The sequence below is a fragment of the Cryptomeria japonica genome, chromosome 7 (genome assembly GCF_030272615.1).
Source record: "Cryptomeria japonica chromosome 7, Sugi_1.0, whole genome shotgun sequence".
In the NCBI taxonomy this organism is placed as follows: domain Eukaryota; kingdom Viridiplantae; phylum Streptophyta; class Pinopsida; order Cupressales; family Cupressaceae; genus Cryptomeria; species Cryptomeria japonica.
In genome coordinates this window covers 668,962,501-668,984,386 of record NC_081411.1, presented here as the reverse complement: position 1 = coordinate 668,984,386, position 21,886 = coordinate 668,962,501, and the positions used below count along the sequence as shown (strand labels likewise).

Genomic DNA, 21,886 nt, shown 5'->3' with positions numbered 1-21,886 from the left:
TGCATTCCCCTAAGTTGCACTTAAGGGGGGGTGTTGGTGTAAATAATTATTCATCATGGATATTATTACACTTACTTAAGTTTACTTAGGATAATGCATTTCATAGTAGTTTGGATATGAGACACTTGGGTGTTTGTGCCACATTGGGATAGTGTGTGTAGGAGAAATTCCACCTCTTATGGTGTTGATCTTGTTATTACACTATCATATCCACTTATTGTGGAGTGATAATTCCACCTTCGGTGGGTGATCCACCTCATGTGGAATATTATATTATTTCTCCTACCTACCCACACCTATTTCCTACCTACCCTTGTTTCTTATTGAGCCACATGTCATGTTTGTGTGCTCATACATATCCCTAGCCTTGCCTATATAAGCAGGCTCATCTACATTGTATGGAAAAGTTGTTGATCATTTTCTATTGATGAGAATACAGTTTATTCTTGTCCCATATTATGTCTCTATCTTGTACATTTCAATGACTTCTTGATCTTGGCAAAATCCAACACAAATAAAACCTATTGGACCAAAATATGCATCTTTGAATAAATTCATATCAAACCTACTACAAAATCAATCAACATTCAACTAGGCAAATAGAATGCCAGAGGAGACCAAAAAATATTTTATTTTGACACATCATATATCCTATAGAACTAACATAATCCACAAAATAATCAATCTAACATGACTCCTTCCTAGGTTGCAACAAGGAATAGAAAAATTCTACACTTTAAAAAAAGATAAACTTATATGCTTTCTTTTTCACAAAGCTCTATCGGAAAAAAGAAAACTTTATAGCCTCTTTTGTGAGAATCCCACACTTCTATTCAATATCATTAAGTGCAAATCATTTCCAACAGTTTCACTTCTCACTATGTTGCAAACATAACTTCCTTCTAAACATTTTGAGTCTTCAATAATTGCTTCTATCCACCATGCAATATGCAATTCTACAGACCCCCAACATTGACAAAACATCCATGATCACATTACCCTAACACTAAATGAAGAGCGAAGAATTGATAAACTAAACCATCATTGCAAATTAGTAACAAAATGATAAATTGATATTCAGTTCCCAACTATCTAATTATCTAACTATTAATTATAAACAAACTGTTATTCTATTTAATCTAATTTATTTATTCTAAAACTGAACAACTAATGTAATATTCTCCAACATAACAATCCATAAATTATATCATGTTTGTACCAAAAATGATAATCATATGCATACCCTCGTGAACAAAATGCATAACTCCAAGCATCATATAGAAAAAAACCAACATATGCATTACAAAATCACATAAACTATCTATCTTGTACCTTAATAAATAAACCATAACCATAATGATCGATCACATATATAACATAGATAAGTCATACAACCATCTAAAAAGTATATAGAAATGTTCATCCCAACCATCCATCATCTATCTTAATACATAAATCAATAACCATAATCATGCATCACATAAATAACATCCATAAGCCATATAATGATCCATAAAGTATATCAACATGTTTGTATATGACATGTTCAAAAAACATTTGAATAAAGACTTGACAATTCACTTACATTGACAAAAAAACCCTCTCAAATGTAGAGAGAAATTATTCATTCAATGTCAATTTCTTCAATTCATAGTAATTTGTCACTCTTCAAACTTTTTTGGCATAGCAGAGACTTGACAATCACAACCCAATACAAACACAAATTTGAATTTAGTTTAATAGTTAGCATTGTATCAATTCTCTAATAAAATAATTATAAATTTAACTATAAAGCTTTCCTCAAATTTATAAGATGTTTTATATAAATTACAATTGAAATAACATTACAACTTTCGATACAAGTACTACGTATGTAACTTTTGAGTTGACTTCTTAAAGTCTCTGTGTTCTAATAATTTAGAGTAACATGTTCGGTTTCCCATGGGCTTTTCCAATGTACAACGATCGTGTCTGGTCGATTCGAAGTCTTTATCCAAGTTGCAGAAGTTTTGAACATTTCGATTCAACACGTTGGATTGACTATGATTAATAAACAAGACTCGTTTACTTGTCTGCACAAGCGTGTTTGAAAGGTAAAATAATAATACGCAAACTATGTCAATTTTACTTACAAATAGTTTAACATGTAAACTAAATAGTATTTGAATAGAGTATAGTCCGACAAAGACATTCAAAGCGTAGTTTGTCAAACACCGTGCCGTCTCCCGCAAAATAAAAATAACGTTGCGACGTGAAGTGATTGACTGCCTTACATACGTGTCTTCCAAGTAAATTTGAAGTAAACGAGACGTGAAAGTGATTGTCGGACTTACCTATGTACCTTCGTTCCAAAACCTGTGCGAAATAGTGAGAAGATGTATTACTAGGGCTTTGTTCCAATAGCGTTTAACGTTTCAGACAGACAATAGAAATGGCCACTGATAGTCTGTTTGTATGCTATTGCTTCCTTTCAGTGCTTTATATGCTTTCTCTACCTCACAATTGCCATTCCCTGACTGTTGATGGTGGAGACAGTATCGCTTTGGGGGCCTCTCTCACTGGAAATCAGAGCATAGTTTCAAAGAATGGCACCTTCGAATTGGGATTTTTCTGTCCTAATGGAACCAATAACTGGTACATCGGTATCTGGTACGCCCAAATCACCGAGAAGACCATTATTTGGGTGGCTAATAGAGAGACTCCCATCAGAAACAAGCCGGGCGTTTTGAAGCTATCAACAGACGGCTATCTCAAACTATATGATTCAGAGGGACGCTCAATTTGGTCGACAAGGAAGAACCAGAAAGCTATAGCCTCCAGAGCTATCATACTTGATTCCGGTAGTTTTGCTATGTTGGGTGGACACACCATTTCGGAGATTGTCTGGGAGAGTTTCTTGTACCCGACAAACACAATCTTGTCCGGAATGAAGGTGTGGAAAGGCATAAAGCTAACTTCCTGGAGAAGCTCGTCGGATCCAGCGCCTGGACCCTTCTCTTTCCAAATGGATCCAACCCCAGGCAAGACGGACTTTTTGCTCCTATATAATAACAATATTAGTTATTTGAACAGCGGAGAGTGGGTTGGTAACCAATTCACCAACATGCCAGAGATGTCTAATAAGGACTCTTCTAAAATTCTTAAGACCGCCTTTGTAAAGATTTCTCCCACAAGGATGTACTTCACGTTTGATCAAATATCATTATTTGATAGTTTCACTCAGCGTGTAGTCCTCGACAAGTCTGGAGATCTAGCAGCATACAATCGAATTAGTGGTAGCAGCTGGAATCTTATCTGGTCTATACCTCGAGACCTCTGCCTTGTTTATAATCTATGCGGGGCTTACGGAGCGTGCAACAGTAACAATCTTCAATTCTGCAGCTGTCTCGAAGGCTTCAAACCAAGAGACAATCGCGCCTGGTTTTCACAAGATTGGTGGTTAAGCGGATGCGTTCGTAGTAGCCCTCTCCACTGCTCTGCCACCAACGGTACTACCGATGGTTTCCTGCAAAAGAACGACATATCCTTAGCTGAGGAAAAAGCAGTTTCATATTCCCAATACCCAACTCTATCAGCATGCACAGCTGCATGCCTGGAAAATTGCTCCTGCAAAGCCTTCGATCACACTAACTCTACTCCTCCCATCTGTAGAATGTGGTTTGGGGATCTGTTCAATGTTCGCGTTGCATCAAACAACCAACCTATCTTCCTTCGCATGGCTGCTACTGAGTTGCAACAATCCATATCCAGTGGAGGCAGTAACCAAGGTCGTGTCCTTTCAATTTCACTTCCCGCAGGCACTGCTTTCGTTCTTGTTTCAGCTTTCCTTGTTATAATGTTTCTTCGGTGGAGGCGTGGAATGCTGGGCAAGGGAGGAGATATGGAAGGTGAGACTCTGCCTGCTTCGCTGAGAACATTCACTTACAAGGAGCTGCGAATTGCAACCAACAATTTCAGAGATAAGTTAGGGAAAGGAGCATTTGGTTCTGTCTTCAGAGGAGCTCTCCCAGACAATACCCTTGTAGCAGTTAAAAAATTAGAGGGGTCTACACAGGTAGAAAAGCAGTTTCGTGCAGAAATAAGCACAATCGGAAACATACAGCATGTCAATTTGGTTCGGCTTTGCGGGTTTTGCACAGAAGGATCACAAAGGCTGCTGGTTTACGAGTACATGCCCAACGGATCTCTCAATTCCTTTCTATTCGCTGGATCACAAAAGCTGTTGGACTGGAAGACACGATTCGAGATTGCTTTGGGCACTGCACGAGCTTTAGTTTATCTCCACGAAGAATGCCGAGATCAAATCATCCACTCTGATATAAAGCCCGAGAACATTTTGCTTGATAGCGATTTCAACCCCAAGGTGGCTGATTTTGGGCTGGCAAAGTTGGTGGGAAGAGATTTCAGCAGGGTTTTGACAAGCATGAGAGGAACTCGAGGTTACATCGCTCCCGAGTGGATCGACGGCTTAGCAATTACTTCCAAGGCAGACGTGTATAGCTTCGGCATGATGCTGCTGGAGATGATATCGGGTCGAAGAAATGTGGACATGAGCGTGAAGGAACACACTAAGCAATACTTTCCCATATGGGCTGCAACTCAAATTCTAAACGGAAACATGATGAGCATTGTGGACGAAAGAATTGCGATACATGCGGATGTTGAGGAGGTGAGAAGAGCTACTCTTGCAAGCCTGGTATGCATTTTAAAGGATGAGAATGAGAGGCCAAGCATGGCTCAAGTTATCCTGATGCTACAAGGAAAGATGAATCCTGATACACAACAGGTCATGAGATCTTTACAGTATCTAGTTGAATATTAGATTCCCGTTGTCAATTTGTTTTTCAATTTTTTTACGCCCTATGCTAAACTTAAAATGTTCAGCTCCTCTCTCAAAGGGTGCCTTCGCGGGTAAGGCTTGATTTGAGGAGGCAATAAACTTTGCATTTTCCGCCCGGGTGATTATGTATGTTAGATTCCCTAAGTGAATTTCTCATATATATATATATATATACTAGCAACAAATTTGTAATCAAGCATGGAATTTTCATCATGTCAATAACAATTACTTTATTATGACATTTTCAACTAAACTGACTGTCTATAGATTTATATTACCTTGGAATTGATAAAATAAAACAAAATAATAGTTATTACAAGATTAATAATTTGAAATGAGTCGAGTGGGAGGTAAGGCGGGAGCGGGGGTTTCAAGGGAGTCTACTCTTTTTGCTGTCTCAGAGGCCAGTTTTGGGGTCTTGTTATTCTTGGTCTCGCTCCCAAGGATGTTGATTTGTTCCTCGAGGGTGTTGTTCATTCTTGCCTTTTTCTTCTCCTCACCCTTTCTGACTTTTGGCCCTCTTTGAGGGGTTGGTTTAGTGGTTTGGTCCCTCGGATGCTATCTAGAGTTCCTTCGATGTGGGTTGTTTTGTATGTTTCTATCCTCATTGGCCCCTTGGTTGGCTTACCCCTTACTTTTTGGTTTTTACTTCAACATCTTTGGTTTTCTTTGGTTCTACCTATAGAGGTGGCAGTATCTTCTTTAGAGGTGAAGATGGATGGTGTTGGACATGACTAATCTTCTATTGAGGTGAAGGTGGATGTTGCAGTTGAGACTGGAAAATGCTCTTGGGAAGTTGATGATGTGTTGCCTCGCCCTCCTATAGAGGTGTAATGGTTCCATGGGGTTTTGATTGAGCGAGGTTTGTCTGCATAGTTGATCTTCTCTCCTTGTCCTACTGAGGTGGCTCTCTCTCCTATTGAGGTGGAGAGAAGGTGTATGGGAGTATTTCAGCTGCTGCTATTCATGTTGGTTGAGGGAGCCTGTCAAAACCCTCATGGATTTCTTTGTAGAAAGTTTTGGATGCCTTCTTAAAACCTTGTTTCCCAAAATGTGCCTTTAGGATATGCAGTTGTTATCTAGGCCTCGACAAGTTGTGGAAGCCTTGTAAAACCCACTCTCTTAGGTTGTGGGAGCCTTGTAAAACCCACTCTCAAGGTTGAGGGAGCCTGGAAAAATCCTATGTTTCTTGTTTCTCTCAGGGACAGGCTAGATGCTAGTGGTTTTCAAGCGCCCAATTTGGCTAATGTTTTTTTTTTAGGTTCAAGCTTTGTGGTTTTTTGTGGCCTCAAGATTTTGTTACAAGTTATGGGAGCCTGGGGAAACCCTTCTTGTTGGTTGAGGGTGCTTGAAAATACCCTCATTCTTTATTTTTTGAGGACTATTGTTTGCTGATTTAGATCCTCTACTTGGGCCAGCCTCTTTTGTAATGTTCTAATCTTGAGGATTGGATGGTGTTTGATTGGCTATGATTGCTTTGTTTTTTACTTATGCTTTGTGCAGTCTTTGGGTTTTGGGATCTGGATGCCCATAAGTCCATAAGGTTTCAGGTCCTTTCTAAAACCTATTGTTTGCTGTCAGGTAGTCTAGTCTATCTTTCAATGGCAACTCTCTGATTCTAAGGGTTTCGAGGCCCCTTTGAAACCTGTTTTATCCTAATAAAAAAATTTACATTTTTTTCATTTAAAATTATTTTATTTTTATTAGATTATAAGTTTTGTCTTGTTTTTATTAAAGACCATTTTTTTAAAGGTGAAAATGGAAAGCCACTATATTAAATTAATTAATAGCTGGTTCAAGGGCTTCTAGAGGAAAGAGCCAGCAAGAAAACCTCTATTCCTAGCCCAAAATAACAATGACTAAAGTACAAAGCGACTTAGAAATCAGCCTAAGAGCCTATATATCTAAATAAGCCATGGATTGGCCCAGTTAGGACCTACAAATTGCAAAAACATCTTGTCTAAATCGGCCTTAATATTATGACAGCTACAATGCATTTACCCCAAAGCACAATCTTATATACACTGGTTTTGTCCATGGAATACTATTTGCATATCATGTGGACCTTATGGTAAATCTACCATAATTTACATTTACAAGAGAGCAACATATAGCTTGAAAAGTCTACACATAAAGTGTGTAGTTAAAACAAGAACCGTGTGCCCTGTATCTGTGTGTTTTGTATCTGCCGCATGAGAAAAACTTCCAAAAACTCATTACCATTGCCATCTCAATCACTACTCCATGCATTGTCATGCAAAGGACCTATGTCTATCCATATCTAAACTATGCATGTCAGTCTCATGCATACCGATCACTACCATATTGCCTTGCAATCAAGTGCAAATTTGTCATCACGCTCAAAATCTTTGTCTAACCATATGCATTCTATGCATATCGGTCACATGTATATTGATCTCTATCATATTGCCTTGCAATCGAAGTTGATACCAATCATTGTCATATTTCCTTTCCATCGTCTTAACACAAACCCAATTTTGTATATGACCAACTAATAAGGTACCTATTACCATACCAAAAGTGCAGAAACCTAACCAATGGATGAAATTATAAACAAGAATTCTTGGCCCATGAATGAACAAGTGAGCAACAAAACTGTCACACCAATGAGGTCTTCATCCCTAATTTTTTATGGATCTGGCAGATCTGCCTGGAAGACAAAGCTATGATTTCCAACATTAATAGGCCCAATAAGTACATTCTTCAACATCTGATCATAAGATTCATCTTCTACTGACCCAACATATGTCAACATCCATTCCAAATCTTCTTTTAGAGGAGCCAGGCATTCATATGATATCTCAAATTGAAACGAGATGAGAAAAGCAACAGGATTGTCAACAACTGTTATGTTGGTTAAGCTCACCGCACTCATTTTATATTTTCCAAACACCCAAAATTTCAAATCCAACAATATGAACACCTAAAAAGGCTACACGCATGGAAAACCTCCCCTGTTGATACTCAAGTAAGATAACTCTCCCTCATTAAGCTACAGGACACAAACGACACAAAGTGAGGAAGATTTAATTTATACTGATTTTTAGTAGAGGAGAGATAAAATAGTTGAAGATCTTTACAAATGACAACCCTCCTCTTCACTCTGATTACTTCAGTGTATTGGCTTCCACTTAGCGACCTGGGATGTAAATTTAGCAGCCTCCTTGGTTGGGTCATTTTAAGAGTTGAGGCCACATATCCTCTCTTGAGATCCTTCACAGCAACATTCTTAGCATTGAGTCCCACATTATCACTAGGTAATGCCTTCTGTAAGGCTTCATGTTGCATTTCAATGGACTTAACCTCAGTGGTCAGCCCAGTTGGACCAAAAGTGACAATTGTGCCTGGTTTCAACACTACAGTCTCAACACCAATCTTGTAAAAAAACTAAAGTGGCAACCTAAGAGTCTTGCCTGAAGGATGTTTAGGATCTAAAACCTAGTCAAGGGCATCCAAGTGTATGGGGGGCCCTTAAACCAATCAAGGTTGGCTAATCTCTCAATCACGTTATCACCCTCAAATCCAAAGATAGGAGCAAGTGGAATTTTGTCAAGGTTCTACCCAACCTTCTTTAGGTAAGAGGATACTTCCTTTACAATTTCCTCATAGCGACCCTTAGAGTATTTGGGAGTGGTAGCATCAATCTTGTTACAGCAGCAAATCATTTTCTTCACTCCCAGGGTGAATGCTAGCAAAGCATGTTCTTAGGTCTGTCCATCCTTAGAAATACCAGCCTCAAAACCTCCAATTGTTGAATCAGTAATCAGCACTACACACTCAACCTGCATCAATCACGGTTTCTACCTTTGTTGCTTCTAATGAGCATGAGCAACACCTGCCCTGTTTGATTTGTGATTCCTGGCACTCTGTAGATTCCCGTACCTCAACTTAGGAGGCACCAGGTTCTTCAAACAAGGAGATAATAAAACACCTCTCTACTCTCTCAAACGCATCCCTCAAGAAACTCTTGCATTTTTTCAAATAGTCTTTGTTCATATTGTTATGATAAGAAACATCTCCTTAGAGATGACAATCAAGTCAACGATTTATAGAGTTTTTCCAAGTTCACAATCTGCAACAGGCTAGGATATTCATAAATGTTAATAGGTGTAATTGAGGAGTCCCAATTTAAGTTCTCACAACCCATGTTTTCCAGTAGATCTACAAGTTTATTCCCCTCTCTATATGTATGAGAGACATAACATTCCTTAAATGAGTCCAAAGTGCCCAAATGTATTGAGGATATATGCTATTTTCCAATTCGTTGATTGTCTATTTATGTAAGCATCAACAATCAAGGTTGAGTCACCTTGAATTTGTATATTTGAACAGCCTATTTTTTAGCTATTAATCCATTTAAAAGAGCAACAACTTTAGCCATATTGTTAATCCTAGATGGAATGTTGGAGGACTTCAATGTAATCAGATTACCAAGACGGTCCCTAATGTAGATTCCAATACCTGAAATACCCGGATTACCTTTTGAGGTGCCATTAAAATTCAAATTGATGATATTGGGGCATGATGGTTGTCATTTGATCTTTGATCTATTAATGGGCTACTAAGGATGACATATTGGAGTACAGAAGGAAGGTAACCTAATTTCTTTCCATTCATTGATAGTGAAGTTATCCTATGGAATAAAGGTGTAATTACCATTTATATTTTGAATGTTGGCATTAACTATCTCTGAAATAGATTTTTGTACCCCATCCAAAAGCATCTGTACATTAGACATTGTTTGTCAAAAAAATCTTGTATTTCTTTCCTGCCAAATTGACCAAATAACAATGGTTGGGATGCATTTCTAGATGCATGCAAGTAATGAATTAGAGAACACGGTGGTCCATGATTGGAACATGTCCCATAATGTATTAGGTAGTGGCATAGCTAGATTTAATTTATTCATGACAAATTGCCAACATTATTGGGCAAAGGAACAGTTCATGAATAAATGATCAGCTATCTCCATCTCCTTGTTACATAAAACATAATTGAAAGGCTGAGTAATATTGAGTTTACGCAATTTGTCACTTGTTAGGATTATTTTCTTAAGTGCTAACCAAGCAAAACATCCCTCTTTTGGCAACACCGAGTTATTCGAGCAAAAGGAGTAGGCCCTATGATTCAATTTTTTATTTTTCATCTAGTGAATAGCTTTGTACCCATTTTTAACTGAATAATTTCCATTTTTGGATGGTGCCTAGATCAAGGTGTCTTTCTTGTTTGATATGTATACCTCTCTCTCAAAGAAGATATGCTAAGAAATTGTTGCCTGATCTGAAAGTATAGGGAGTGTTGAAGGATCCTTCCAAATAGCCTTTCCTGAGAAGATATCTACAACACAGATATAATCAAATAACTTTATCCCCCAATTATCACTGATAACTTGTGCTGCACTAGCCAACTCCACATTTTGAATCAAAGGTGGCAGCCCATTCGATGAATCAATCCAAAACTTAATGCTTTCCCCATTATGGACTTCCCATGACACATATCTAGTGATAACTTCTCTCAAAGATCTCATGAAGTTCCATATGGTTGAGCCTTGAGGAGCATCTGAGACTTTTAAGATCCTTGAGTAGTCATTGGTGTCCAAATACTTGCCTACATTATTTTGCACCATTTTTTATGGGGTTTGGAGTACATCTGTCATACTAACTTACCTCCAAAGGCCTTGTTTCTTTTAGAAAGATCTTGCAAACCTACACCCCCCACCTCCTTTCTATTTTCCATATCTTCAAGTGACACCAAAGGTATCTTTTTAGTATCCATCATATTACTTTTCCATAAGAAGTCTCTTATGAGTTTTTGTATTTGGTGGATGACAAATTTAGGGGCTTTAATAACTGAAATGTAATAATTTGGTATTGCAGAAAGGACAGATTTAATGAGTAGGATTTTACCTGATAGGGAAAGCCATCATGTTTTCCATGCAACAACTTTGTCCTTTATTCTTTCAACTATAGATTTTCAATAACTAGCTTTATTGGATCCCATTAAAAATGGTATTCTGAGGTAGGCGGTTAGACGTTCTTCTAGTGTAAATCCCAATATTTTAACTATTTTTGTTGATATTATCTAATTAGTGTTGAAGATGTATACCTTTGATTTATCAAAATTTATCTTCTGACCTGATACAGCTGTATAAAGATCCAAAGTCTGTTTGATCCTTTTATTCTTTAATTTGTATGTAAATGTTTATTTTATTTTGAAAAGTGTCATACATAATATTAAAATTCTTTTATTCACTTAAAAGTATTGTTTAAAATACATATCAACTTTTTTATATTTTTTATTTGACAAACTCAACCACTACACTCAACACTCCATTATAGTTACGTCTCTCAATAAAACAAAAGTCGCATGGATATCTTAAATGCATCTGTAATAACCCACTTAACTTAATCCAAAAACTCAACTAATTTTTTCTTTTAATATATAAAAATATTGATTTCTTATTCTTACTTATTCTTTTTTTTTTTTTATTCAATCACATACTCAAGTACATCTATCCAAATGAGATAGGCATCCATCCAACTGGGATGGGCATCTAACCATACGGGTTAGGCATCTATCCATATGGGACTAGGCATCTAACCATATGGGTTAGGCATCTGTCCATACGGGACAAGAGGTTTCATCTATCCAATCTGGGATAGGCATCTACCCAAACAGGGTAGGCATTTATTCATAAGAATAGGATATGCTCTGGCTAGAGACTTTAGACTCATTGGGACCATCTGGGTCCTGAGCCACTCTCTAAAGACTACACTCCCCTACTAGGAGTGCACCGAGGTCACCGTCCTTAGCAGTATTAAAATAATTACATAAACAAGCTTGAGTTTCACCTTGGAATTCGTCCTAAAGCCTCAGGAAGTCAAGCGAATTTATACGAGATTCCTTCTGAGTATGCATTGAATTAATTTTAACCTTTCAATTAGTATTTGCACCATTTGATTAAAAGACCAAGGAGCTTCAAGAACCAACTACTCACCCATAACCAAATCCTAATCCCCATCCCTGAACGCCTTAGTACAAGGGACAACTTCGTCCCTAGACTGCCTACATACCCATTTCAGCACGGGATCAAGGCGTAAAGTATGTAGTTTTGGTTTCTAAATATGGTTTAATGTAAACTGTTTGGTGGGTACGCAACCCTTTCTAGGGTCAATGTCCCAGATAGTTTCTCTGTGGTTGCTACTCACGATGGTAGCTCTATAGCAAAAAGGCTGAAGGTGACCTCATGCTTGTGGCCTAAAACAACTAGTTCCTATTTTCTATTAAATACGTCACGCTTAATCCATTATCATACTTTGAAAAATCATCAAGATAGATAAATTCCAAATTATCACACACCGCCAAACCCTAATGGGGTTTTCTAAGGTTTAACTGAGCAGATGTAAATTCATTTAAAAATTCATATTTTTAGATTATCGATCCAAGGGGGATTACCCTCCCCTTGGATTTTAACTTCCAAATGACCCTTATTTCTCCCTGGTGATTTAGAGGGACGATGCCATAGATGTTGTTATTGCAACTTTATTAGGCATTAAGTGTAGTAGTTCAACACGATGGTATTACCCGTAAGTGTGACCCAGAGGCACCATAGATACCGAACGCTGCTAATTTTTAGTTTCAACTCCTCTTGTTTAGTTATCTAACTAGGAATTTAACTTTGAATTCATGAATCCTAAAAGAAGCAATATACCAATACAATTATGAAAAAGAAACTATTATATACAAGGAATTATCGCTTGAATTTAAAAACTAAACTATGAATTTTTACGTAATTGAAAGGAACATAAACAAATCGACTACCTGGAATAGTATTTTCTCCAAAGGTAAGTTATGATAATTAAAAATTTGAAAACTTGAACTAAATACATGAAATTACTAATTTCTTGGAAACCATGATACTTTCAAAGATAACTTATGAAAATGATTTGAATTACTTGCAAGATATAATTGTTTTGGACAAACCATTACACAATAAGTATGAATCCTAGTACCAATTTGCTTGAAAGAAAATTAAATGATTGAATAGCAAGAATTTGGAAATGAATTTTAACACCTACTTGTTTGAAGTGGAAAGTACTTAATAATAATCCCAACTAATTCTTCCATATGAAGTAATACAAATTTCATCTACAAATGATAACACTACTTTAAATGTGAGTCCTAATACTTGAAAGGTACTAAATTGCTTGAAATAGAATTTAAATTATCAAATAATTATACTTTGGAAATGAATTTAATACTCACTTGTTGAAGGGAAAAGGAAACAACTATTCAACAATAAGCTTCAAATTAACCACATTATTCTTAGTTACTAATTGTTTGAAAAAAGAGATTAGACAAGAGTGTAAGCACTTGCTAGTTAACCAAGTAAATAATACTAAGTCTCCTAATAAGCAATTCTAATCAATAAACTTCTAGTTGCTTTTGAACTAATACCTTTGCAAGATTATAAAGTGATAACTAATTACTCCTTCCACTTGAATTAACGTTAACTTTATCGTTGGATACATTCTACAAATAATAACTTTATCAATTTCAAATACTTCAAAGGGAGCTAATGTTTGCTCCTTAAATTACCCTCAATTAGAATTGTTATTTAATTTTCTAAGTGATCATGGAGTAGGTTTCTTGAAACTCATTTGCTAAAATAATTTCGGTTTTGAATAAACTCTCTTTGCATCCTAATTAATACTATTACCATATGAATATTTAACTACGCAATTTACCTCTAAATTTAATGTTAATTAAATTTATCCTTACTAATTACTTGTATTATTAAGTGTAACTTTTCCTTTTTACTAGTCTTATGTTTCTTTTAGCTAGAAGGTAAATGATTTTAACTATTAAAAGAAGTGACTATTCACAATGCCTTATATACTCATATCTTGGAATCTAATAAGGAAACAAATCAAATAATCAACCTTTCGAATTGAGACACATTAACTCATGTTGCTGAAATAACTAAAAGGGTTACTATGAATCTAAACACATTACTTGTTAGGTAAATTCTTTTAAAATTTGATACTTGTACTAATTGAAATATACAAAAGATAGTTTGAAGTCCAAAAATTAAAAATAAATAAATAAAGAACTTAGATATTTGAAATGTATTAAATGTCTTGGGAAAATCTACTTACTACTAGGTACAATTTGAGACTAAATAGAGACACTTGAAGAAAAAGAACCAATACTATAGAATAAGTGTATCATTGGTGAAATATCATTTTTCCCTAAAGGATTAATCACATCTTAAATTTTTCTTCAATAAACAAACTTTACTATACACTAAAGAATAAATCCCTTCTTATAAGAGTAGATTATAAATTTGATTTCAACTATGTTGACATAAATAAATTTTAATTACCAAATTCTAATGAATAAATTTTATCTAAATAAACCCCTTAGTATATATACATAAAATAAATTTTAATTGTAAATCCTAATTGTATTTTACTTTAAATAAAGCACCCCCACCTCCTCTTTTCTTTTTTTTTCATTATTACTACAAAAAAATCAATTTTAAATTTTAACGATGTAAACAAACTATAAAATAAATAATTCTAATAAATTAAAATTCATTCATTCAACAATTAATAAATTATAATTTAATTCACTCAACTCGAATCAATGCAAATCAATTTAACATTAACAAGATGTTATTTATAAACAATTGGTATGAATTTTAAGACAACATATACCAATATTATTTTATATCCTAAACTTATTATAGTCAACTATATATAATATATCAATTATATTAATAATTTATTAATAACTAAATTAAAAATAAAATTGTAAAAATAACAGCAGTTATACCAATTGATATAACATGGTTGCCATGCCATAATAACTCTACATGCCTGAAACTTAAGTAACATTAATTCTTAAAAGATTTATATAAGTATTTTTATTATTATTTTTTTATTGTATTTATCTATATATATTGATTTGATCTGAGTTTATAAATAAATAAATAAATAAACAGAGATAGATTTAGGAATTAAATTATATATTCACTAAAAGATATAATTAATTCACATAGAACAATAAGTGAAAGAAAATAAATAAGTAAATAAATAAATTTGTCTTTGATGCATTATGAGATGGGTAATAATTTTTATTTTATTTTTTAAGTTTCTCATAGAAGTGATATTATTCAGGGAGAAAGAAAAACACATGTTCCCAGGGAGATACAAATTTTCTTAAATAGATGAACAAGTATATGTTCATAGAAAAATAATTAAATTAATTCACAGAGAGGGAGTAAAATTTATTTACAGGGAAGGAAAGATTATATTCATAGATGTTTACAAAGGAACAATTTTATGCTTTATGCTCACAAAAAGAGTAAAACAAGATCTATACACAGATGAATAAATTAAATAAGAGAAGTAAGATTTATACACAGGTAATCATATGCTCACAGAAATAAGTTTATTCACATGAAAGTAATAAAAAAATAAAAATAAAGATTTATACACAGATGATCAACATATATTCACAGAAAGATAAGTTTATTCACATGAAGATAATTACATATGGAAAATAAGATTTTTTTCACAAAGACCCTTTTTCTAGATTTTAAAATTCAAGAAAGCCAAAGCAAAGATTTGATTTTTCTTTCTTTTTCTCTAAAACAGATTACATATATAAAAAGAAATATTCATATGCATTTTTTTTGAAAAAGAACTTTTATCAGTGTATTACTTTTTTTAATTTTATTTATTTATTTATAATGAAAATAGATTTTCTTTTGATTAATCTTTCTAAACAATTAAGATGAGCAATTTTTTTATATAAATGAAGATTCCAGAGAGATAAAATCTATATATAAAAAAATATAAATTTTTCACATGTAAATGAGAGAATGCAAGAGAGGAGAACCTGGAATGTCAAAGATTGATGTTGAATCCTCTCCAATCTTCTAGCTATCCTTCTTAGATACTTCCTTGTAACTTCATTATTCTTAGTTACTAGTTGTTTGAATAAAGAGATTAGACAAGAGTGTAAGCAGTTGCTAGTTAACCAAGTAAATAATACTAAGTCTCCTAATAAGCAATTCTAATCAATAAACTTCTAGTTGCTTTTGAACTAATACCTTTGCAAGATTATAAAGTGATAACTAATTACTCCTTCCACTTGAAGTAACGTTAACTTTATCGTTGGATACATTCTACAAATAATAACTTTATCAATTTCAAATACTTTGAAGGGAGCTAATGTTTGCTCCTTAAATTACCCTCAATTAGAATTGTTATTTAATTTTCTAAGTGATCACGGAGTAGGTTTCTTGAAACTCATTTGCTAAAATAATTTCGGTTTTGAATAAACTCTCTTTGCATCTTAATTAATACTATTGCCATATGAATATTTAACTACGCAATTTACCTCTAAATTTAATGTTAATTAAATTTATCCTTACTAATTACTTGTATTATTAAGTGTAACTTTTCCTTTTTACTAGTCTTATGTTTCTTTTAGCTAGAAGATAAATGATTTTAACTATTAAAAGAAGTGACTATTCACAATGCCTTATATACTCATATCTTGGAATCTAATAAAGAAATAAATCAAATCTAACATTAACTCATGTTGCTGAAATACCTAAAAGGGTTACTATGAATCTAAACACATTTACTTGCTAGGTAAATTCTTTTAACATTTGATACTTGTACTAATTGAAATATACAAAAGATAGTTTGAAGTCCAAAAATTAAAAATAAATAAATAAAGAACTTAGATATTTGAAATGTATTAAATGTCTTGGGAAAATCTACTTACTACTAGGTACAATTTGGGACTAAATAGAGACACTTGAAGAAAAAGAACCAATACTATAGAATAAGTGTATCATTGGTGAAATATCATTTTTCCCTAAAGGATTAATCACATCTTAAATTTTTCTTTAATAAACAAACTTTACTATACACTAAAGAATAAATCCCTTCTTATAAGAGTAGATTATAAATTTAATTTCAACTATATTGACATAAATAAATTTTAATTACCAAATTCTAATGAATAAATTTTAACTAAATAAACCCCTTAGTATATATACATAAAATAAATTTTAATTGTAAATCCTAATTGTATTTTACTTTAAATAAACCCCCCCCGCTCCTCTTTTTTTTTTTCATTACTACTAACTTCAAAAAAATCAATTTTAAATTTTAACAATGTAAACAAACTATAAAAAAAATAATTCTAATAAATTAAAGTTCATTCATTCAACAATTAATAAATTATAATTTAATTCACTCAACTCGAATCAATGCAAATCAATTTAACATTAACAAGATGTTATTTATAATCAATTAGGGAAAGGAGAATTTGGCTCTGTCTTCAGAGGAGCTCTCCCAGACAATACCCTTGTAGCAGTTAAAAAATTAGAGGGGTCTACACAGGTAGAAAAGCAGTTTCGTGCAGAAATAAGCACAATCGGAAACATACAGCATGTCAATTTGGTTCGGCTTTGCGGGTTTTGCACAGAAGGATCACAAAGGCTACTGGTTTACGAGTACATGTCCAACGGATCTCTCAATTCCTTTCTATTCGCTGGATCACAAAAGCTGTTGGACTGGAAGACACGATTCGAGATTGCTTTGGGCACTGCACGAGCTTTAGTTTATCTCCACGAAGAATGCAGAGATCAAATCATCCACTCTGATATAAAGCCCGAGAACATTTTGCTTGATAGTGATTTCAACGCCAAGGTGGCTGATTTTGGGCTGGCAAAGTTGGTGGGAAGAGATTTCAGCAGGGTTTTGACAAGCATGAGAGGAACTCGAGGTTACATCGCTCCCGAGTGGATCGACGGCTTAGTAATTACTTCCAAGGCAGACATGTATAGCTTCGGCATGATGCTACTGGAGATGATATCAGGTCGAAGAAATGTGGACATGAGCGTGAAGGAACACACTAAGCAATACTTTCCCATATGGGCTGCAACTCAAATTCTAAACGGAAACATGATGAGCGTTGTGGACGAAAGAATTGCGATACATGCGGATGTTGAGGAGGTGAGAAGAGATACTCTTGCAAGCCTGGTATGCATTTTAAAGGATGAGAATGAGAGGCCAAGCATGGCTCAAGTTATCCTGATGCTACAAGGAAAGATGAATCCTGATACACAACAGGTCATGAGATCTTTACAGTATCTAGTTGAATATTAGATTCCCGTTGTCAATTTGTTTTTCAATTTTTTTACGCCCTATGCTAAAGTTAAAATGTTCAGCTCCTCTCTCAAAGGGTACCTTCGCGGGTAAGGCTTGATTTGAGGAGGCAATGAACTTTGCATTTTCCGCCCGGATGACTATGTATGTTAGATTCCCTAAGTGAATTTCTCATATATATATACTCATATACTAGCAACAAATTTGTAACCAAGCATGGAATTTTCATCATGTCAATAACAATTACTTTATTATGATATATTCAACTAAACTGACCGTCTATAGATTTATATTACCTTGGAATTGATAAAACAAAATAATAGTTATTACAAGATTAATAATTTGAAATGAGGCGAGTGGGAGGTAAGGCGGGAGTAGGGGTTTCAAGGGAGTCTACTCTTTTTGCTGTCTCAGAGGCCACTTTTGGGGTCATGTTATTCTTGGTCTCGCTCCCAAGGATGTTGATTTGTTCCTCGAGGGTGTTGTTCATTCTTGCCTTTTTCTTCTCCTGACCCTTTCTGACTTTTGGCCCTCTTTGAGGGGTTGGTTTAGTGGTTTGGTGCCTCGGATGCTATTTAGAGTTCCTTCGATGTGGGTTGTTTTGTATGTTTCTATCCTCATTGGCCCCTTGGTTGGCTTACCCCTTACTTTTTGGTTTTTACTTCAACATCTTTGGTTTTCTTTGGTTCTACCTATAGAGGTGGCAGTATCTTCTTTAGAGGTGAAGATGGATGGTGTTGGACTTGACTAATCTTCTATTGATTTGAAGGTGGATGTTACAGTTGAGACTGGAAAATGCTCTTGGGAAGTTGATGATGTGTTGCCTCGCCCTCCTATAGAGGTGTAATGGTTCCATGGGGTTTTGATTGAGCGAGGTTTGTCTGCGTAGTTGGTCTTCTCTCCTTGTCCTACTGAGGTGGCTCTCTCTCCTATTGAGGTGGAGAGAAGGTGTATGGGAGTATTTCAGCTACTGCCATTCATGTTGGTTGAGGGAGTCTGTCAAAACCCTCATGGATTTCTTTGTAGAAAATTTTCGATGCCTTGTCAAAACCTTGTTTCCCAAAATGTACCTTCAGGATATGCAGTTGTTATCTAGGCCTCGATAGGTTGTGGAAACCTTGTAAAACCCACTCTCTTAGGTTGTGGGAGCCTTGTAAAACCCACTCTCAAGGTTGAGGGAGCCTGGAAAAATCCTATGTTTCTTGTTTCTCTCAGGGATAGGCTAGATGCTAGTGGTTTTCAAGCGCCCAATTTGGCTAATGTTTTTTTTTAGGTTCAGGATTTGTGGTCTTTTGTGGCCTCAAGATTTTGTTACAAGTTATGGGAGCCTGGGGAAACCCTTCTTGCTGGCTGAGGGTGCTTGAAAATACCCTCGTTCTTTATTTTTTGAGGACTACTGTTTGCTGATTTAGATCCTCTGCTTGGGCCAGCCACTTTTGTAATGTTCTAATCTTGAGGATTGGATGGTGTTTGATTGGCTATGATTGCTTTGTTTTTTACTTATGCTTTGTGCAGTCTTTGGGTTTTGGGATCTGGATGCCCATAAGTCCATAAGGTTTCAGGTCCTTTCTAAAACCTATTGTTTGTTGTTAGGTAGTCTAGTCCATCTTTCAATGGCAACTCTCTGATTCTAAGGGTTTTGAGGCCCCTTTGAAACCTCTTTTATCCTAATAAAAAAATTTACATTTTTTTCATTTAAAATTATTTTATTTTTATTAGATTATAAGTTTTGTCTTGTTTTTATTAAAGATCATTTTTTTAAAGGCAAAAATGGCAAGCCACTATATTAAATTAATTAATAGCTGGTTCAAGGGCTTCTAGAGGAAAGAGCCAGCAAGAAAACCTCTATTCCTAGCCCAAAATAACAATGACTAAAGTACAAAGCGACCTAGAAATCAGCCTAAGAGCCTATATATCTAAATAAGCCATGGATTGGCCCAGTTAGAACTTACAAATTGCGGAAACATCCAATATAAATTGGCCTTAATATTATGACAACTACAATGCATTTACCCCAAAGCACAATCTTATATACACTGGTTTTGTCCATGGAATACTATTTGCATATCATGTGGACCTTATGGTAAATCTAACACAATTTACATTTACAAGAGAGCAACATATAGCTTGAAAAGTCTACACATAAAATGTGTAGTTAAAACAAGAACCATGTGCCCTGTATCCATGTGTTTTGTATCTACCGCATGAGAAAAACTTCCAAAAACTCATTACCATTGCCATCTCAATCACTACTCCATGCATTGTCATGCATAGGACCTATGTCTATCCATATCTAAACTATGCATGTTGGTCTCATGCATACCGATCACTGCCATATTGCCTTACAATCAAGTGCAAAGTAGTCATCACGCTCAAAATCTTTGTCTAACCATATCCATTCTATGCATAATGGTCACATGCATATTGATCTCTGTCATATTGCCTTGCAATCGAAGTTGATACCAATCATTGCCATATTTCCTTTCCATCGTCTTAACACAAACCCAATTTTGTATATGACCAGCTAATAAGGTACCTATTACCATACCAAAAGTGCAGAAACCTAACCAATGGATGAAATTATAAACAAGAATTCTTGGCCCATGAATGAACAAGTGAGCAACAAAACTGTCACACCAATGAGGTCTTCATCCCTAATTTTTTATGGATCTGGCAGATCTGCCTGGAAGACAAAGCTATGATTTCCAACATTAATAGGCCCAATAAGTACATTCTCCAACATCTGATCATAAGATTCATCTTCTGCTGACCCAACATATGTCAACTTCCATTCCAAATCTTCTTTTAAAGGAGCCAGGCATTCATATGATATCTCAAATTGAAATGAGATGAGAAAAGCAATAGGATTGTCAACAACTGTTATGTTGGTTAATCTCACCGCACTCATTTTATATTTTCCAAACACCCAAAATTTCAAATCCAACAATCTGAACACCTAAAAAGGCTACACACATGGAAAACCTCCCCTGTTGATACTCAAGTAAGATAATTCTCCCTCATTAAGCTACAGGACACAAAGGACGCAAAGTGAGGAAGATTTAATTTATACTGATTTTTAGTAGAGGAGAGATAAAATAGTTGAAGATCTTTACAAACAACAACCCTCCTCTTCACTCTGATTACTTCAGCGTATTGGCTTCCACTTAGCGACCTAGGATGTAAATTTAGCAGCCTCCTTGGCTAGGTCATTTTTGGAGTTGAGGCCACATATCCTCTCTTGAGATCCTTCATGGCAACATTCTCAGCATTGAGTCCCACATTATCACTAGGTAATGCCTTCTGCAAGGCTTCATGTTGCATTTCAACGGACTTAACCTCAGTGATCAGCCCAGTTGGACCAAAAGTGACAATTGTGCCTGGTTTCAACACTACAGTCTCAACTCGCCCCACAGGCATAGTTCCAATAGCACTAATCTTGTAAAAAAACTAAAGTGGCAACCTAAGAGTCTTGCCTGAAGGATGTTTAGGATCTAAAACCTAGTCAAGGGCATCCAAGTGTATTGGGCCCTTAAACCAATCAAGGTTGGTTGATCTCTCAATCACGTTATCACCCTCAAATCCAAAGATAGGAGCAAGTGGAATTTTGTCAAGGTTGTACCCAACCTTCTTTAGGTAAGAGGATACTTCCTTTACAATTTCCTCATAACGACCCTTAGAGTATTTGGGAGTGGTAGCATCAATCTTGTTATAGCAGCAAATCATTTTCTTCACTCCCAGGGTGAATGCCAGCAAAGCATGTTCTCAGGTCTGTCCATCCTTAGAAATACCAGCCTCAAAACCTCTAGTTGTTGAATCAGTAATCAGCACTGCA

At 35.2% G+C, this 21,886-nt stretch overlaps 3 protein-coding genes and 2 pseudogenes across 3 annotated transcripts; 3 read left to right on the top strand and 2 right to left on the bottom strand.

Annotated features, from left to right (window-relative positions):
• The first annotated feature begins 2,431 nt into the window (after positions 1-2,431).
• LOC131856923 (S-locus-specific glycoprotein S6-like) lies at positions 2,432-3,443 on the top strand. Its single transcript, XM_059208879.1, has 2 exons — positions 2,432-3,275; positions 3,382-3,443. The coding sequence occupies exons 1-2, from the start codon at positions 2,432-2,434 to the stop codon at positions 3,441-3,443; spliced, it is 906 nt and encodes a 301-aa protein (XP_059064862.1).
• A 268-nt stretch (positions 3,444-3,711) lies between these two features.
• Positions 3,712-4,962, top strand: LOC131856230 (G-type lectin S-receptor-like serine/threonine-protein kinase At2g19130). Its single transcript, XM_059207673.1, has one exon. It carries the CDS (start codon positions 3,716-3,718, stop codon positions 4,820-4,822), a length of 1,107 nt encoding a protein of 368 aa, XP_059063656.1. The 5' UTR covers positions 3,712-3,715; the 3' UTR covers positions 4,823-4,962.
• A 3,011-nt stretch (positions 4,963-7,973) lies between these two features.
• LOC131856922 (elongation factor 1-alpha-like) lies at positions 7,974-8,925 on the bottom strand (annotated as a pseudogene).
• A 6,060-nt stretch (positions 8,926-14,985) lies between these two features.
• Positions 14,986-18,054, top strand: LOC131856921 (G-type lectin S-receptor-like serine/threonine-protein kinase At2g19130). The gene is made up of 2 exons (XM_059208878.1): positions 14,986-14,989; positions 17,201-18,054. Exons 1-2 carry the CDS (start codon positions 14,986-14,988, stop codon positions 18,052-18,054), a joined length of 858 nt encoding a protein of 285 aa, XP_059064861.1.
• A 3,058-nt stretch (positions 18,055-21,112) lies between these two features.
• On the bottom strand, positions 21,113-21,886 carry LOC131856229 (elongation factor 1-alpha-like; annotated as a pseudogene).

Coding starts and splice junctions, on each gene's coding strand:
- LOC131856923 (XM_059208879.1), top strand. CDS start 2,432: ATGGCCACTGATAGTCTGTTTGTATGCTATTGCTTCCTTTCAGTGCTT. Junction 3,276..3,381: donor AGCATACAATCGAATTAGTG/GTAGCAGCTGGA, acceptor TCAATTCTGCAG/CTGTCTCGAAGGCTTCAAAC.
- LOC131856230 (XM_059207673.1), top strand. CDS start 3,716: ATGGCTGCTACTGAGTTGCAACAATCCATATCCAGTGGAGGCAGTAAC.